We start from the raw sequence: 13,814 nt of genomic DNA, 5'->3' as shown, positions 1-13,814 counted from the left end.
AGTTCAGTATGTAGCCAAGCAGTCCCTTGTTTTCCCCTTGCCCTCCTGCTCAATCTGTCATCTTCAGTGCCGAATGTCTTCACTGGGGGCCTCAGTCAAGATTTTTGAAGTCTTTCCTAAGTTTGATCACAAAGGAAGACCCCTGCAATGAAACAAGAGCTGGAATTAGGCAGAGAGAAGCAGCTGGGCCTGAAGGACGAAAGTTGAAACTAAAACTAGGTTAAAACAAGAAGAAGTCACTGCCATCGTCCGCCACAGAACAAAAGCTGTTGGACTGAAGTCGCCTAAGATCAATGAGTGAGGATTGACATTCCTTTGTGGAGAGTCAAAACTTACTCAGAGTCTGAAGGCAAATTTTTTTTTTCTATTTCTGTGAAAAAGTGTATCGCTGTAAAAAAAAAAAAGAAAAAGAAAAAAAGAAAGGCAACATGGTGTTTAAGAGAGCAACAAATGAGCAACAATTTCACCAGTTTGTTCTCATCATTTTGCTCGTGACAGTGACAAATGAAATGAAAATCTAAAAAATTCTTGTGGGGGTTCTTTCTTTTCTCTTTCTGTCCCATTCAGCTTGTTCGTTCTACTTTTTCTTTGCAGTCTTTTTGCAGGTCCATTTATCAGAGAGTCGCATTTGCCAACAAACTCTCACGCTGAACCAGTTTTTGCAAAACAGGATTATCCTTTGGGTTTCTCTTTTTTGTGAGTCAACTGATATGAACTTCTCGTAAAACTGAGAGGCGAATCCAAAGTGATGAAAGTGCTGCGCATTCCTGAAGGTGTGCTTTTGCAGATAGAGTTCAGTACAGAGCAGAGTTGCTGTGCAGAGCCCAAAGAGATGCAGATACAGAGAGCACTCATGACACTAACACTAAGCACTAGAGCACAACCAAGGAGTCAGTCGCTGTTACTTACACAGATACCACTGCACTCACTCACTGCAGAGCTTACTTCTTCTTCCCGCCTAATGACATATTTTCAGTTTTTTTCTTCTGTGCCTCATTGAACAAAAGACACACCTTTATGTTAGCAAGTGGTTTGATGAGTGTGAGCGTATATATGTCCATGTATTTGCAGTTTAAGCATGTGTGAGACCCCACCCATGAGAAACAATGTGCATAGCTGATAGTTAAAAGCTCAAATAACACCATATGTGACAATACAGATTCATTTCTCCTTGTAGGAAGAATATAAGAATCTATTTCCTCAGCCCTAATTTGGTATGTCTACACATACTGATTGCTGCAGGCCTGAGCAGGCTCAACCAGTTGTACACTTAATTTTATTCACTGTATGTTCTCACTGTGCGACAGATGACACAGAAACATGCTGACAGCAATATATTGTAACATGACAAGACTCAAAAAGTAAAACGTTCTTTCAAAACCTAGTTCTTACATTGTTTTTGTGCTCTAGTTTTTATTTGTAGTTTCCATCCATCCATCCATTATCTATACACCGCTTAATCCTCACTAGGATCACGGGGGGCTGGAGCCTATCCCAGCTGACTTAGGGTGAAGGCAGGGGACACCTTGGACAGGTCACCAGTCTATCACAGGGCTACACTTAGAGACAGATAACCAAGCACACTCACATTCACACCTACGGACAATTTAGAATCACCAATTAACCTCAACATGTTTTTGGACTTGTGGGAGGAAGCCGGAGAACCCGGAGAGAACCCACGCTGCACAGGGAGAACATGCAAACTCCACACAGAAAGATCTCGGGACGCGCACCGTCGGCCTTCTTGTTGTGAGGCAACAGTGCTAACCAACTGCGCCACTTTCCAGCTACTTGCAGTTTCATATTACCTAATTCAAAAACCTTAAAACAAACCTTTGTTATTTGGGAAAATATGCGTATTTGCTTTCTGGCAGAGAATTAGTGAGAAAAAAAGAAACACCAACATATAAATATGTCAGTTGGGACTTTTACAGGGGATGTACAGGCCTGTTTCTTGGCTGGGATTTATAACTTCTTGGAGCCTCTGCTAATTGCCTGAAGGGTGTGAAAGTAGAAGGTGTTAGACACAACTGATTGATTTGCTCGCAAGTTGACGCGGCTCAAAGCAAAGAAATTGTGTAGTATCGGTTGTTGTGTGGGCTAAAATCTCGAAGATATAATATATTAATTAGTGAGCTTTAGAGGTGCTGGTAGGTGGGTGTTGTTACTTGTTGACATACTGAAACTAGCTGTTTTTTCTTGTTTCAGGTCTTTGTGCTAAGATAACCAGCTGCTGACGCCTTACATGTAATGAAGAGGTATGAGAGTGGTATCGATCTTCTTATTTCACTCTTAACAATAGAGCAAGTTAACATATTTCCCAAAATGTCAGTTTGCAATGTTTGTCAAAACTGGAATATATATATGTCTATGTGGGTTTTTAGCCATTTAGTGTTGCCATTATTCACCACGGAGGGTCAGGTGACTGGCACAGCTGTTATTTGGACATAGTTTTACACTCTTTATCATAAAGATGTGTGGGTTTGGACATAGATAGATAGATAGATAGATAGATAGATAGATAGATAGATAGATAGATAGATAGATAGATAGATAGATAGATAGATAGATAGATAGAACAGGTTCTACCTCTGTCATCGCATCATCAATCTGCTTCAGCTCCTCATAGTGGTCACGAGAGTCTCTCAAAGGTTGAACCATGATCTCTTCAATCTGAGGGAAAAGCTGTTGGAAAAGCAATATAAATGCTAACTGTCAGTAAAAGAATGCATGCTTACATCAGCATACCTCCATAAAGACAGAGTTCTACCTTCATGACAGTCTCAAACATCGGGATGAGGACAAACTTGATGAATCCGATCTGAGCAGTGGGTTTGGTGACTTTATCTCTGTCCATGAAAGGAGCCACTGGGAGACCCTCGGACTTCTCCCTGTCACTCTGGAAACCAAAGGAGGTGAAGCTTCGTCATCAAATCCAATCTACTGACGCTTTTCTTCAAGTTGACATCCTTGGATCATGCAGTTTTGTGTAAAAGTGAATGCTTTGATTGGAGTCACCTGCATGAAGTACTCCTCCAGTAGACAGTCCACCCACGGTTCAGCAACCTCAGTTGGTCTCACCTCATTGGAAATATCACAGCACTTGATCAGAACCATCTTCAGCTGAAAACACAAACACACACATGTACAAACCCATGTAGAATACACACACAAACTGAGGATAAAGAAGCCTATTCATTGTTGCAGTCAGAAACACAGGTTTGCCTTACAGCATCTACTGTATCTCTGTGACTACTTTTCCAATTACACAAATACAGTCCATTTGGCTTCGGATGATTACAGCACCCTCAATGGATAAAGGTCTGCTTGTTTCGAAGTCACATCTGTTAAGCACAGTGCAATAAACTGCTGATGTCAGGTGGAGTTGCAATGTGATCTTGTTAGGCACGATGTATACATACGCATGTCACATGCTCCTCATTGGTGAAGTCAAAGTTGTCCACTTTCTGCTTGAAGGAATCTAGTATCTCCCCATGTCGGGCCATGTCAGTGGCCAGAATGAGGGTGATAATTGCCTGGAAATACAAGAGCACATCCAAAGTCTGTCTGATGTTTGTTCAAATTTAAATCTAAAAGTATCATATACTTTAGACTAGCATGTAAATATGTCTCAAGTGTGAGCAAGATTGTCCATCTCACCTGTCGGATCTGTTTAAACGCTTCAGGATCCACATTTGCAAAGATATTACACTCAGGAAGAGAGAGGATCTGGAAGGCCACAGCACAGTGATGGTTCTCCAGAGGAGAGATGTCGTTGTAGCGCACTGCCAGCTCTGTGCGAGCATTGATTTGGTACCTGATAGATGGATGACACGGCTGAATGGATGGTTTTAAGATGGATGGATAGTATATATTCATGAAGCTTCACTGATAAGAGAGGTTCCCACCTGCCTGAAACCCTAACCCAAAACAACATGATAATCTGGATGTTTTCATACCTAGACTCTCTCCATGCTGAACTAGTTTCACAGTTCATTGACAACAGTGTTGTGCAGAGGATGTCAAAACATGCTGGGGGTCAGTGGGCATCTGCAGCGCTCTATCTGTCAACACCTCTACAGACAGAATAGTGAATCTTACGTGTTGTTGTAGCCGGGGTGGTCCAGGTCATGACACACTGCAGCTGTCATTAAAATGCCCATATCTGTGAGGGTCAGCTTCTCCTGGAGGACAGTATCATTGAAATGTCTTATTAAAACATACAAAATGTCCAGTCTAGAAAAAGGAGGAGGATTCAATCTTAAAAAAAAAGCTGTTTATCTTGCAAAAGTGCACAAATGGTAGGTAATTTAGCTGAAAGATGTCCTTGATATGCACACAAATGTGCCCCATACCTGTAGGTTGCAGAGGTGAATCATGCCGTACATCATCTGACTAACACAGAAGCAGTGACGAAAGTTGTGGAAAGGGTTGTTGCGGTAGTTCTCTTGAATTGCCAACTAGAAGACAGAGAATTATTCATTCAGTGCACTGACTGGAGAATCTTAAATCAAAAGGATTTCCATTGTCGCACCCTTTGATAATTACTTTTCAATCTGTGTCAGAACCACTGCCTTTTAATTAAAAGCAACTTTGAAATGTGGACCATCGGCATTGCAACATAACTTTACCAGCCAGCGTTTCAGAGTGATCGGGTTCATGTTGAACTCCTTCACCAGTCCCAAATCGTGGTACATGTACTCCAGACAGCTCAGCATCTGCAGGAACAATTAAAGAGGAAATGAATAAGACATTGGCCACTTGGATAAAACAGAATGGAAATGGGTGAAGGATATAAACAAACCTCATTGTGTTCCCAGTGCCAGACATCAAATGTTGGCTTCTTCAAGGCCTCAATAGTCTCCTGAGAGAGTGTGTACTGTATGTGTAACATAAAGAAAGTCATTAGACCCCTTTTGATCTTCAGAGGTTGACATTATCTAAAGGTAAAGCAAATTTTCTTTACGGGCGATGTACCTTTGGGTAATTGGGGACATCTCGTCTAGGAGTGACCTTCTTCCCATCATCTGAGTAGTTGTATTTACATGGACAGTTTACCCTGAGATCAGAACAGAAAAACTTTACAAAGAATTGTGATTCCATACTTCGATATGACTTTACTTTCATATTGCATTTGGCTTTTATGGAAATGATATTAACAGGCGCGAAGAGGCCGAACTTCTTTTCACCTGCCACCTCCTCTTGAGGTCATCTCGTCTCTTAGCTTCTTCAGATCATTTTTACACTTCTCAATCTCCACCACTTTCAAGCCCTCCACTGAAACAAGACGAGAATATTGTCATGGATATATATATAATAATAAGGACCATTTTTCTTGTAGAATATCACAGGCTAGAGTGGATTATAATATAGAAACTGCTGTGCAAAATGTACCACTCACGTTCCACTCTCTTCTCCAGCATTGCTAGCCGGTTGGTGACCTCAGTCTTCAGCTCATTGATGCGAAAAGCTCTGAAAGAAAGGCAATGCTATGAAAATAGAGAACGATATAATAACGACCTCCCCTTTATATGGCTCAGTAGCTGTTACTGTGGGTTGCCGGATAGGTTATCGCTGAAATGCACGGGTGTCAGGTATGTGTGTGAGGTATGCGTTAAGGGGGGAACAGAAGACTTTAGTCATAACATAACGTTGAAGGCGTTACCTGCTGAACTGCTCGGCCACCTGGGACAACACGTTCTGAAACATGTCCTCCTTCTCTGCAGACATAAATACACGCCTCATATATCATCGTGAACAGCAACTGCACTGTCAGGTTTCATATTTTCAAGCTCGTTACTTTTGATGTGTTACTGATGCATGAATGTGCGAGTTTGTTCCAATAAAAAAAAAAAAGGAAAGCTGTTCCTGAAACTTTACCTCCAAGCTGACCGGTGGACAAGGGGACAACTTTGTACAAAGAGCTGCAAGAAAAACAGATGCAAGTATTATTTATAGTACTGTAATGTTATATTTACAGTGCCACTAAAATCTAATGATGATTTATTTATTTTTTTGTGAAAGAAAAGTCCTTGTAATCTTATCCCTACTTTAATGACAATATGACACAGACGGATTTCTAATATGAACACATAATGCTGGTATATTACTTTGGAGAGTTGGTGGGCATGGTGGGATCAATGGAAACTAAGGCACCTTCTGGATCCACCATCATGATGGCAGTGTTCCTGCAATGAGAGGACAAGCAGAGAGCTGTAAACATTATGTTATGACCCTGTTTATAGTATTTTGCTTGTGTTTTGCTGCATTGCTGTCTCTCCTCAGTGTGTGTGTGTGTGTGTTTGTGGTTTCTCCATCCCTCCGTCATCTATACACCGCTTAATCTTCACTAGGGTCATGGGGGGCTGGAACCTATCCAAGCTGACTTAGGGTGAAAGCAGGGGACACCCTGGACAGGTCACCAGTCTATCACAGGGTCACACTTAGAGACAGACAACCAAGCACACTCACATTCACACCTACGGACAATTTATAATCACCAATTAACCTCAACATGTTTTTGGACTATGTGGGAGGAAGCCGGAGAACGCAGAGAGAACCCACGCTACACGGGGAGAACATGCAAACTCAGTGTGAGGTTTGTGAACGAGTGAATTAGGAGCAGGTTGTGTTCGCTGATTGGCTGCCTTGCCTGCTGCCTCGCCTGATTCCTGCCAAGCGATTGGTCAGGGTCCCTAATCTATTTAAACAGTCTGCCAACTGCACTCTGTCTCCTCACCTCTCCAGCCTTGCCATGCCATTGTTGTCTGTGTTGTAGGAGGATGCAGCAGTAGTTCGTTAGTAGTCTGTGCACTGTGGATTTTGTGAATTTTGTAAACTTTGTGAAAACATGTAAATAATTGTGCATTATCGTAAAGCAGTAGTAGGAGGGCGAAGCCCTTTTTCTTTTAACACTTTTCTGCTGTTTTGTTTTTCATAGGAGGTAGGTTAGTTGAATGTCGTTTATTTATCTTTCCCTTTGTTTAGGGAAGCTAGGGTTAATTTAGAGTATTTTTGTTTATTATGTTGGCACACGTCTCCCTCTGAAGGAAATAAAAAAACTGCTCTTTCTGAACTTGGCATACTGGTTACTGGCCTTTCTTGGGGTTGGAAGACTGGGGGAGCACAGACTCATGTTATGTCAAAGGTTCCCCTAGACCGGGCATAACAATTACCCTTCATTTTTTACATTTTTAAAACATAATTCTACATTTTATTGTACATTATTTTTCATTATGTAGTTAGAAAGTCAGTTTGGGTTGTTTTATTTATTCATTTTTTGCAGACACAAGATAGAGTTTCTTATTATATCTGAGTGAAATAGAAACAATACATTCACTTAGAAATGCCATTACAGTTATTTACAAGCATCATTGTTGTAATGTTTTCGGCACACATTTTTTTCATTTGCTGTTACAGACAAAACTGCAACTGTGCTCTGAGCTTGCCAAGAGTGTACTGTATCGTATTAAATTTTACAACGTAGAGTCAGTAGAGATGTCAAGTTGTGCATAAGGGAAATGAGGGAAGACAGCCAGCTCAAATAACAATCTATACAATACACAGTCTTCCTCAGTTGAACGAAGCAGAAGGGAGATACCAATGAAATCTAACTTTTATCGTTCACTATGTTGTGCCTGTGTGACGAACGTACCGTGTCTTTCTGATGATTACATGCATGTGTTCCTTATTAGTGAAGCTACTCAACGTTCATCATAGTTTACTGTGTCTGCGTGATGATCTCACTGTGTTATGTGATAATCTTTGTGCATCGTGAAACAAGTAAACAAGCAACAAACCTGGGAATGTTAGATGAGGAACACAGGAGCTCCTTGATGTCACATGGACTGCAGTGCCGGCTGAACACCACCTGCAGTGTGTGAACGTGGAGGTTTCTTAAGACAGATACAAGTTTGGACCCTGATATAAAAGACTGCAGATGGGCAATGAATAAATTTGATCCTGAGAAAAAGGTCACAAAACAAAGCATTGCGATCTGGCACACATGCACACAAACAGCTGCTTTGGTTATCACTTGCCTTCGTGTTATCCAATTTCATGTGTTTTTCAGAAAACAAAGTCACATAAGAATATAAAGTACTTTTTATGCATGAATGAGGCTAAGTTTGAGAGACCACTGGGGGAACAATGTGAAAAAAAAGGACAGCTGGAGTTGGAGATTTCATAGAGCTCTTAAAGATAGCAACATTTTGCACGCCTGTCACACACAAACAAATCAGCCCAGTTTACAAGACTTAGTACAGTGCGGGGACTGTACAAAATCTGTCTCAAGAGGGGGTGCGTGCACCCAGAGCAAAAACGGCAACGCTGAAGTGAGCAGGTGTAGCAGACAAACAATCAGCCTCAGGCCGTGGGCTCGGGGCTCTTGAGCAGACATGTGTCATCACCAGCTCTCTACTTGAAACACTCTAAATCACCAGATCAACAAGTGTTTCGCTTATCTGTATCTCAGTATGTGTGGAACTCCGAGGCATGAAACTTGAGCCAGAAACCATTTGTCACGACTGTTTTTTACGAACCCTAAGCCGTTGCTCTGTTGTTAAAGAAAGTCACAAGTGTTACTCTTCATTTTGCTCTCAATCCTTTTTTTCCCCTCCTCATCTCCGCTGATTACTTGCTGACGCTGGAAACTGATTTAAAGAGAGAAAAAGATCCAGCCATAATGCAGGAGAAATGAATGCTGTTGTGTGAGCTGTTAGCAACAGGTGTTTGGTTCTGTCAGTAACACCTGTAAGGCAAACCGATCTGTATCGCTGTCTAATTTTAGCTCTTCCTCAGGAGAGGCGAATCTGCTGGGAATAGCTGCTATCAAGTCTACAAGGTGAGTCACAAACAGAATTACTTAATTGCCATAGTCAGTTAAGGTTGGTTTTGTAATTGAACCTACTATCAAGTTGTCATTAACATTGTAAAATAGTAAAATGAGTTTAAACTGACTGGATGAATCTTTAAAGTGACAATTATTAACATGTTTTGGACTTGTTTTACCCACATGACATTAATTTAAGCAGCTTTGCATGTAATTTTTATTTATACTTTGATACATAATCCATTTAAAAACACAGTTCTGGTAAGTTCAGGGACTAATCAAAAGGCTTTAGATCAATACTGTATATTTATTTTTACAGTAAGTGTTATATAATAGCATTATTCAAACATTAATAAAATCTGTTGAATCTGTATATTTGCAATCTAAACCTTAAGAAACACATGCGAAAATGATTTGCATATCTATAAAACTTTTTTCCCCATTTCACACATCCCATGTTGCATCGTAGATGAAATGTAGAGAATGAACCTAAATGTAACAATGCAAACAAACAAACAAACAAACAAACAAACAAACAAACAAACAAACAAACAAACAAACAAACAAACAAACAAACAAACAAACAAACAAACAAACCCAAAAATGATACATACTTGGAGTTGGACCCACCTTTTGCACCTTCCCGTCCACATCCAGGTAAATGGCTTTGGGGGCGTAAGAGGAGGAGCTGGAGCCCATGTTGACCTCCCTCTCCTCTCTGACACAACGACAGAGGTTTTGTTTTGGAGTCCTTGATGACAACCGTAAAGAGCCACCACGCAGGATCCTTTCCTTTGGATGCACTAGATTAACAAATAGGAGGACACACATTTTTTTCCCCCCTATAAAGTCATATAAATACAGCTGAGCTGGTTGTAAACAGTGAATCATGACATCAGGCAATAACAAACATGAGCATGATGAAGATGAATACTAAAGCAAAATGTTAGTATTTAAACAAGTATAAAAGATAGTGCATAAACTGAAATAAAAACATTATTTTGCATAGTACACAGTTGGTGCAATGCAACTCAACTCAAAGCATTCAAACATAAAACATTATACTCATTATACAGGTAATAAATCACAGTGAAAACATTGCAAAGCATCAGCACATCTGTTGAACTCACAGTGTTGGCGGTGCAGCTTCCCCTGTGGAGGCTGGAGGTAATGTCCCAGGTGCTGAGGATGCAGCTGACTCACATGCAGACACGCTCAGGCACAAACTCTCATATGCAAAGAGAAAGAGAGGAGAGAGAGAGAGGGAGAGAGAGGGAGAGGTTGCAAGTGATGGAGCTGGTGAGGAAGGGTATGTGTGAGGGAGCCAGAGGGGTATGGCATACTGTGAATATAACTGGCACTTGTAACTGGTTGCCATGGCACCGTTGCTATGGAGAACAAAAAGACAACCCTAATGTCTTAAGTGGTGCTGGGCTTTTACCTGGGCTGCTCACGAACCTCTTATCTGCATATTCTGAGTCACTGAGTCTCAAGGGAGAAAACATACAAACATTATGACGCTATCAAATACTGAATCCAAATTGTTTACTACAACGCTGTCTGATTGAAACCTGGCTAAAGAATGAATAAACAAGCATTTGCTAGTGGCTCCGCAGATGCATGATGCATAAAGATAACACTGATTAGAGCATACAACCATTCTTCACAGAAAATCATATCTTACCAAGGGGATTGCACTTCTGAGCTAAGGAGGGCCATGTTTTCAAGTGGCCTTGTTTTTGTCAACTACATTTGTCTTGCATTTGTATGTACATATATGTGCATGTTCATCTGATCCTGTGTGTGCTTGTGGGTTGCCCTCCCCAGTCCACTCATCCACTCTATTGTTGATAACAGGTCTGCCAGATGGTTTGGTCAGATGAGTTCAGCAGAGCACTTGAGAAGATTTAAAGGTGCCTTTTATTTTTAGCAACGCTTTATAACTGATCAAGTGCGGGTTAAAATACATAAATGTTGAAACACATGTTCTTTTAATATTTTGTAACATGTTCAAAACATTTGGTAACAGTCTGATGTGGCATCTCATTTAATTTCATTCTAGTTTTATTGTTAGTGCAACATACAACATTTACATTTGGTTAGGTGGAATTATCTGCTCAACAGGAGCGATGGAGACAGTAAAAAGATCAGTAAGTATTGATAAACTCACAGTATTAAAGGAAAAGGTTTTTACTATGCAACATATAATGAAAAAAGAATACATTTTTGGCATCACAAGCTACATCATGAGGTTAAAGAGAAGAATAAACAAAGTTGTGTCTTTTATTATTGCATTCTTTGGGATGTTCTTTCATGTTTGCTGTTTTTTTTGTAAATTAGTTAACTTGACCTCTTTTAGGTCACAGATAGTTATTTAAGGGGAAACTCAGAGACTTTAAATGGAGACTTTTTGCTATGGTGTAGTTTTTATTAACTCTTAGATCCAAGAAAAGTGGATATTAGCAAGTTTAAAAACATGTATTGCTGGTTAATACTTAATTAATTAATACTAAATAATAAAGAATTGCATATTATTAATTCAATTATGAAAATGTGGATGAGAAAAAAAGCACCATATTTACTTCTCTAATATAGTAGAAAGTGAAGCATAAAGTAAAATGAAAATGTTGGAGTGAAGAAATATCCCAAAATTGAAGGCCGACCTGCAATAGGTGCTGAATGGACAGAAGTAGCAGTAGTAGGACATTAAAAAAGAATGCAAGTTTCAATAAAAGGAAGTAGGTAACAAGGTATATTAAGAAAAACGCAGAGGTTTAAGTTATTAAGAGTTGCACAAAAACAGGGTTTTGAGTCACGATGTCAGATAATTTCCTTCTGCCACTCAGAGCTCCTTTCTTTTATTTTTATTCATTGACCTAAATAGAGACCAAAACTGGTGCTGTTATGAACTACATCCTGGACTAGACCAAAAAAAAAAGAAAGAAAAAGCTAGATAAGAGCTTTCCAACAATACAGCCACCCACCTCTACTGGGAATCTCACATCAACAGGTTGGTGTGAACAAGGGCATTGGTAAGAAGGCTCAACCAGGCAGCAGGAGGAGGTAATTAATTAGATATGGAGAGCATCATACATCCTCTCTATTCATTTCATAGGACGCCGTCTCCCCAGATACCTGCTCATACACCAACACATACACACATACCGTTTGCACAGATGTGATGCTGTTCCCCAGAGTCTAATTACTGGCCCGACTTCCCAGCTCTTCTGCTGAACTGAAGGTGAGGTGGAGCATGATGGGACTAATATACCAATGACTAATACACAGTATGTGAGGTCAAAATAGATTAAAAGCGATTTTCAAACTTAATAAGAATGACTCACTTTTATTATCTGAGGACAATTCATTTTCACTGTAAGCCACAGGCGAATATGCACATGTGTGCTCGTGTGAGGCCGCGATAATGCTTCATGTGTATTTATGAGTCTGTGTGCCAAGGAATAAATGGTGTTTCAAACAGAACAAAGACTGCAAAGCCCCAGATCAAAACAGACAGATTACGCAACCGCAAGACTGACACCTTTAGTGACGGAAGATACATTGCAGGATAAAAGCAATCGATAAAATCATGCAGATTTTAATGACAAAAGATGTCCAGCTGGAGCTCTGAAGGGAACACATTATCCTGATAATAGTGACAGAACAGACCACTTCATGCACTCGTGTTTGTACACTCCAACCCAAACGTGTACCTTGCATCTAAATGCACGTCTGTACATCGTTTAATCTTTTCGATCTTTTAATTCCATGCTGTCAGTCCGTGTTTTTGTGCACCGTACTGTGAATAAAATAAACCCTGTATTAAGTAATTGTCACTCTTTTGCATGGATAGAGTTGCCACATATTACCCAATTTATGAATTTCCAGAAACAGCTTTTGTCTGAAATTATAACCTTTTTCCCTTTCATATGTTTGTTTCTTATCTCCTTTTTTGTATAAATGGTGGTCTTGCCTCTTCTGTGTTTTTCTCTTTTATTTTGCTGCACCTGAAAGTTGCTCAAAATCCTCCTGGATGCATATTATTCACATGTGTATATTTTGAATTTATCTATGATTTTCTTGTCTTGATTTTATATTTTGCAAATTTACTAAGTTGGCTAATCTGTGCACATGTTGCCTGGCTTTCTGTCCAGGAACAGGCATCCCTCCTCTTGTTCTTCCTCATGCTTTTTGGCTATGAGTTTTACTTGATCCAAACTAATGAATCTATCTAAGAATAGAGAGTACCATATGCTGCGCTGCGAAGCTCCTTGAAGTGAATCTGTGATTTTGTTCTATATATTTATAGAAAATCAAGTGGAGGCTACATGATTGCGTTGCGTCCAAGACTGACTGTCTTGACCTCACATGATTAGCCTAAAGCCTCCTCGTGAAGCTGATTAGTATTTATTTTATATCATTCATGAACGCTTAAGATATAACTGTGCTTTAAAACAACACTTGATTCTAATTGTCCTCCTTACGTCAAGTAACTGACGACCAGCTGCTCATGGAGGACATGGAGGGCAAAACGAAAGGCAAGATGGTAATAAGACATCCAAAAAATAATAGATAACCTTGCACAATATAATCCAAAATACTATATGCTGGCTGTTATATACTGTATTTATCAAAAATGTTCGTCAAAAGTTTATAAAAAGAAACAAATGTAAAAGAAATTTCCAAATTGCCTGACCAGTGTGCCTTAAAATACATATTTAAGGAAATGTGTGAGCGACACCCAATGGACCAGAATGGAATTACACTTGGAATCAAGAACGGCAGATATCATTCAGGAACAAAACAAAGTAAAAGGAAGATTTGCGGCATCATTACTTGTATGATGAATAATAAATTGCAGACATCAGGTAAGAAAAGTTGTGGTGTCGATTGTTAAGAAAGCAGACGACACACACAACTATTTCAATCGTGTTTATTACCTGAGGTTATAAGATGACCTAATGTGAAATCAGAATACAGTGTG

At 39.8% G+C, this 13,814-nt stretch overlaps 1 protein-coding gene across 1 annotated transcript; it reads right to left on the bottom strand.

Annotated features, from left to right (window-relative positions):
* Nucleotides 1-941: 941 nt before the first annotated feature.
* pde9ac (phosphodiesterase 9ac) lies at nucleotides 942-9,529 on the bottom strand. The gene is made up of 18 exons (XM_008276309.1): nucleotides 9,461-9,529; nucleotides 7,800-7,870; nucleotides 6,111-6,188; nucleotides 5,881-5,924; nucleotides 5,666-5,720; nucleotides 5,402-5,472; nucleotides 5,190-5,277; nucleotides 4,978-5,059; nucleotides 4,805-4,879; nucleotides 4,632-4,718; nucleotides 4,356-4,460; nucleotides 4,102-4,184; nucleotides 3,661-3,817; nucleotides 3,423-3,536; nucleotides 3,019-3,123; nucleotides 2,771-2,899; nucleotides 2,590-2,685; nucleotides 942-992 (listed from the first exon to the last, which is right to left on the bottom strand). Exons 1-18 carry the CDS (start codon nucleotides 9,527-9,529, stop codon nucleotides 942-944), a joined length of 1,560 nt encoding a protein of 519 aa, XP_008274531.1.
* Nucleotides 9,530-13,814: the final 4,285 nt, after the last annotated feature.

This window comes from Stegastes partitus, unplaced genomic scaffold (assembly GCF_000690725.1).
Source record: "Stegastes partitus isolate 25-593 unplaced genomic scaffold, Stegastes_partitus-1.0.2 Scaffold69, whole genome shotgun sequence".
Classification (NCBI taxonomy): Eukaryota; Metazoa; Chordata; class Actinopteri; family Pomacentridae; genus Stegastes; species Stegastes partitus.
Note: the sequence above shows the minus strand (reverse complement) of the source record. Positions and strands in the feature narration are given on the sequence as shown.